The sequence below is a fragment of the Hipposideros armiger genome, unplaced genomic scaffold (assembly GCF_001890085.2).
Source record: "Hipposideros armiger isolate ML-2016 unplaced genomic scaffold, ASM189008v1 scaffold_1066, whole genome shotgun sequence".
NCBI classification, from domain to species: domain Eukaryota; kingdom Metazoa; phylum Chordata; class Mammalia; order Chiroptera; family Hipposideridae; genus Hipposideros; species Hipposideros armiger.
This window is the reverse complement of record NW_017732416.1, coordinates 107550-113526: the sequence shown is the minus strand read 5'-3', so window position 1 is coordinate 113526 and position 5977 is coordinate 107550. Positions and strand designations below refer to the sequence as shown.

The 5977-nt window shown below is 35.2% G+C and overlaps 1 protein-coding gene across 3 annotated transcripts in view; it reads right to left on the bottom strand.

Moving 5' to 3' along the window:
• Positions 1-343: 343 nt before the first annotated feature.
• The window catches only part of PLEKHF2 (pleckstrin homology and FYVE domain containing 2), a 71065-nt gene continuing 65431 nt past the window's right edge, over positions 344-5977 (bottom strand). For all 3 annotated transcript variants that reach the window (XM_019632014.1, XM_019632013.1, XM_019632015.1), the window contains one exon: positions 344-2933. In XM_019632014.1, the coding sequence (XP_019487559.1) occupies positions 2170-2919 (750 nt within the window). In that variant the 5' untranslated portion in view covers positions 2920-2933 and the 3' untranslated portion in view covers positions 344-2169. The remainder of the gene's footprint in view (positions 2934-5977) is intronic.

Here is a 5977-nt window from a genome sequence, read left to right as displayed (position 1 = left end):
TGGTTAATGCACTAGGAATCCAGTACAGTCCAGGTAAATTTCATTGAAGAGAATGAAAAATCAGCACCAAAATAATTTCAACTTTATATATAATTAAGATTTACAAAAGTTTTAAAAATTATTTAAAAAAAATTATGGAAGAACACACATCTTGGATTCTATTTGCATGTAACCTCCAGGAAAAGGGAATTTCTGTTTGCTGCTCTATCCTGAGGGCCTAGAACAATGCCTGGCACACAGAAGGCACTCACAGCTGTTGAATGAAGGGAAAAAATGCATAATCTCTCCATTACCTTAGCAAGAGAGAAAAAAATCTTCAAATAACAATACACACAAAACAAAGTAAGTAGTAAAGTATTTTTTATTGTAAAAAAAAGTCAATAGAGGTTGACAATGCAAATGTTATCGCAGAACATTTCCCCTTGGTTCCTGAATTTGCTAGGTTCCTATGTACCAGCAAGACTCCATTAGCACTTCTCAGGTTTCATGGTCCTTTTCAGATATGTTCATTATATGACATATTGCTTGGAAACAAAAGTCCACCTGATGGTAAAACAAACAAACAAAAAAACCTGTTGTGTTTTTCTTTCACATTTCCTATATTATCTCAAATGCTTTCACAATTTAACAGTAAAGCTAGTGCCTTAACCAAAGAATCCTCAATCACAAGTTATTGAATCAGACTTCTCATAACACATGCAATATATCCAGATTTAAAGGTTTAAAAACAAAAGAATTTAGAATTTAAAACAATCTTTAGACTGATTTTTTGTATTTGAAAGGCTCGTTATTTGCAGCATACAAATGGAGATAGTAGTGCAAAATGCATCAAGTTTTATATGATAAATATAATAACCTAATGGCTGCCTCAAAAACAGAACGAAAAATTACCACTTCTCAAAGGCATTCTAGACTGACTCAGTAAAGTTCACAATTTAGAAATATCAATTGCTACTCTATTTCCATACATTGCAAAGTGATTTCAAAAACAGATTAAATGAACAATTGTTTTACAAAAATAGAAATACTGTTTGGGACTTTACAAAACTTTATAAAATATAACACTATACTTGTAAATCCAAGATAGTTTCACACCGAAATAGACAATACTCCCACAGATATGAAGTCTAGTCAAACTTAATTGGTCTGTTTTGACCATTCTTACATATTATTTCTTCCAAATCTTCAACCTAAATAGACTTGTGCTCCACCACAGGATTTTTTTAACAGATTAATTTCAACAATTTTATAAGATTTTACATTCTGGAAATAATGTTACAGCAGATGAATTTATACCTACAAATGTCTTACTAAAAATAAAAACTAATGCAATGCAATTCTATATTTGATAAATTTCAAACCAAAATCTTAAGAATGACCTCCTATTAATTTAAAATTTATATTTGACAATTATAATTTGGTACCTATAAAATGTAAAAATATAATCACAACTATTTTATGGAAAAATATTTATTCATATAGAATAAAGAACCTCTAAATTTAGTTATTTGTAGCTATCAGGTGACAAGTATTTTCTAATTTTATACCCATTTATAAACACTAATTTTATCACCTCAAAGAGCACCAGTGTTTTTTTTAAAACATACTATAAAGTGAGAAGGTTAACAGTGCTATTATAAGGCACCACTTGGTATATGAAAAAGCCAAAAAGTATTTCCAAATCATGTATTTTTATTACTGGTGTCTTAACCATTAGACAGAATGGTTAGAAAAAAGCTAATAATATTAACTAACCACATTATACTCCGTTTTCCATCATTCTTTGCTTTTAGTTTTTCCATATAACATATAATAAACATATAATAAACAATGTGGTATATGATCTGTTAAATAAACACCTTTTTCCAACCAAGAAAATAATCTAGAATTAAACAAGAAACCAAAAATTTATCTGTTATATTTGTAATAGGCTAACCCTGCAGAAGAGTGGAGAGTTGTGGGGTGAGGGAGAGAGTGGTGGCAATGGTGGGGTTGGGGGGATGACAACAGGACCTATTTTCTATAGAATATATTGAGGCACAAAGGTTAAAAGTTTCTCAGGCAAATTCATGGCTAGAGCAAAACTGAGAGAGAACTCAGAATTTTACATTCCCCTCAAAGCTGATTTCTCAGATAGTCACACCCGATTAAATATTTCAAAGTATGTCCTTAGTCACTGCTATCATCATCGTCATCATCATCAGATACATCATTCAAAGGAGACTTCAATGACTGACTGTAAGAGTCCGACCTAGTAGGTTGGCATGAGGCCATGTCCCCAGTAGAAAGAAGGTCATAGCAGAAGTCACAAATCCGCACAGGCTTAGAGGACTGGCTGGGAAGAAGAAATCTCTTTTCAGAGCAGGGCCCACAGACAACAAAACCACATTTGCGGCAATGGTGACGACGATTAACAGGTGTGAATTTTGCTTTCTGACAACGCATACATACAGTTGCCTCAGAGTCAGGAACCCAGACAGCAGCATGTTCATTACTGGGTGTCTTCCCACTTTTGGAGAGCAAATCAGTAACACATTTATTAATGTGATTCATCCATTCTGATTTCTCAGTGGCAGTGGCAGCATAAACTGCAAATGATTTAGTTGGTGTCTTGATAAGCCATCCATTCCTCAAGTCTCCCTCATCTTTGATGGAATCAATAGTGACATTTTCCAGGGGAATAATATGTTGTTTGTTATATTTTTTCTTCTGGATGACAATATTTCCATATACAAGAATATCATTAAATAAGAAAAACTGCCTTGCTTTGGGCTTTTTTCTGCACAACTTTGTCAATACTCCTTCTCCAATAAGAACCCGTCCAGGTATAGTTAAGGGTTGACCAGCTGCTCCAAAACAGTTTTCTACTATATTTATACGTCTGGTATTTGCTTCACTATTTGCCAAGCGATCCACCATCTTTTGTTAATAGCCTTTTAAAAAAAGAAAAAGAAATTAGGATACAAGTTATAATATATAAGAAATTATATAACCTAAATTTAATCTAACAAATCATTACTTTTACCCAAAAGGCAAAAACGCTTCAAAATTGTTTCCCTCTAAGATAACCACTAAGCATACCAAAAGGGCTAACATTTCCCAATTTTTATAATCATCAGAAACACTTATTAACCATCTCCACATAGCACCATACCAATTGGGTAGGTATTTATAAAAGTACAAAATTCTTACAGACATAAAGGAACAACAAACAATTGGACAATGAATAAAAGTCATTTCTGCAAAATAATAAACCCAGTTCCATAAAATTTAATCTCAAAGGGGTTCTGAACAAGAGGGTCAAATATTATATAGACTAAGAGAAATGATTACAATTTTTCTAATAAGCTATCATAATCTAATAAGCTATTACATTGAGCTAAGGCCTTATTCTCTCACATGGATTACCAGAACTGTTTCCCAACAAGTCTCCTTGCCTTTGGTCTTGCCCCTCAATCAATCTTCACGCAATGATCTCTCTCTTTTTTTAAGATTTTTATTGGGGAATTGGGGGATGGGAACAGACAAGCTGCTGTCCTTTTGTTCTTCCATCTAGTTGTGGAGGACGTTGCTTCACTGGCCCAAGTTGGCACCATCATTGTGCTCTTCCCGGGCGAGGCAGATCAGTTGCTGGCTTCTGGATGGCCGCTCACGCTGGCTGCTGGCTACACACGGTAGCCCATGGCAACCCAATGCAGCAGGGGCTGCACCCTACACCATCGCTGGCGACTCATGGCAGCCCAGCTCCAGGTTGAGCTGTTTTCAGCATCTTAGCTATAGAGGGCAGTGTCACTCACTGGCTCTCATATGTGGGATCCGAACCGGGGCCCTCTGGCATCCCAAGCCAGCTCATAACCAACGCACCACTCGGCCAGCCCCGCAATGATCTCTTAAATGCAAACTTGACAATGCCATTACTCAATATGACTCCCCTTAACCTATAAAATGCAGAATCATTAGCATGGCATTTAAGGCCTTTCATTATCTGCTTTTTGTTTATCTCCCCAGACTCATCATAGTCACTCTTCACCTCAGACTTTATGTTCTAAGAATATCATACTTGTAGTCCATTTCATCCATGCATGTCTTCTCCCATGCTTTACTACTTACTACCCCCCAACTAACTCTTACTCATCTTTCAATACTCAGTTTAGCTTACCCTCCAGGAGCCCTTCCTTAAACTCGATTAGACCAAACACCTTTCTCTATGTCCTTCATAGTCTATGTATCAGGTTGTTGGAAAAGTCATGACACATTTTTGCAACGAAAAACATAGAAAAAATACATCATGACTTTTCCGACAACCCAGTACCTTCTAGCTTCAGTCCTACCAAAGGATTGAAATCTGTCTCCTCCACAGGCTACAGTGGAACCTAAAAGGCAGAGACCATCTGATACCTATCTTTGAAACTCTGGCATAGAAAGATGCTCAAAAATGTTGACAAGAACATTTTGGCAATGTGCAAAAAAAAAACCAAACCCATATTAATCTAATCTTAAACAAGTGTAGATTTAATCTCTAGATCCAATACTGTACTTCACTCAAGTCCCAGAGCCGTGTCCTATTTCAGACCTACTGACCTAATATCACTATACTACAACCAAGTCATATTAAAGAGAAGAAGAGCATTTAAAGTTTAACAACATAGTCTAAGTTCCAGTATTCAGCTCACAAACTGATGATACTGTAACCCTTCTTGGTCTCCATGATAAAGGAAACAATTCTAATTATTCCTGAATTCTTGTGAAGTCCTCTTGCCCTCCACAACAGTGGGTTCTGCCCTGAAAGTTGTTCCTAAGATTAATATGATAATGCATGGCTCCAAACTATAATGCCTTCTCTTTCTATTTAAGGCAAAACTGCCAGCCAATTAGAAGAGGAAATAAAAACAGCTAACTAACACAAAAAGAGGCACAATGCCATTCATAATTAAAGAAATGATATTAAAACATTGGGATATTTTTTCATTTATCAGATTAACAAAAGTTTTAAAAATTTCTAAAGATCCCATACTGAGGGTATAGGGAAATAGGCACTCTCATAACTATAGAAAACATGTATACCCACTGATCTAGGTACTTATTTAATCAAAAGAAATTTCATTCAAGTACATAAAGATATGTGCAAGGATATTCAACACAGCACTGTTTATAACAAGAAAAAAAATTGAAAAGGTCCAAATGTCCATCAACAGGAATTGGTTGAACAATTTATGATACACTCTTAATAAGATGCTATATATCTGTTAAGAATGAGTTCTAAATATAGTGATATGGGGAAATGCTCAAGACATTTAGGTGGGGGGGCAGGACATAACTAACATTATTATATCATTTTTGTTTTAAATATATACCATATTTCATCAAATCTAAGATGCTTTACATTTTAAGACACAGCCTCATTTTATGTGGCACCAAGAAAGAAAAATGCTGCCAATTAAATCATGGCATACCCTTTACTATATGACATCCCAGTTTTAGACATAAAATATACTAAAACAATGTTCATCCTTAGACTCAATGAAATATGGTATAAATGCATAATTATGGACACTTATAAATATGTAAGCACACATATAGAAAATAAGAAAAGTATATACCATAATACCAACAATGATTATTTATCTCTGGGAAGTACAATTATGGGTAATTTTTCATGCTTTATATTCAAACATTCAACAAGTGTTCATTCTGATAGGCACTAATCTAGGTGCAGAAAAATATAAATGACACAGGCAAGGTCCCTGCTCTTGAAAGCTTCCATCCTAGTTGGGAAGGGAGAAACAAAAAACAAAATCAAGAACCAAGTAGTAATTAATGTTATGATTTTTTTAAGTGATTAAAAAAAAAATCAGGGCCGGCTGAGTGGCGTGTTGGTAAAGAGCTGGCTTGGGAAACCAGAGGGCCCCGGTTCGGATCCCACATATGAGGGCCAGTGACACTGCCCTCCACAGCTAAGATGCTGAACAACAGCTCA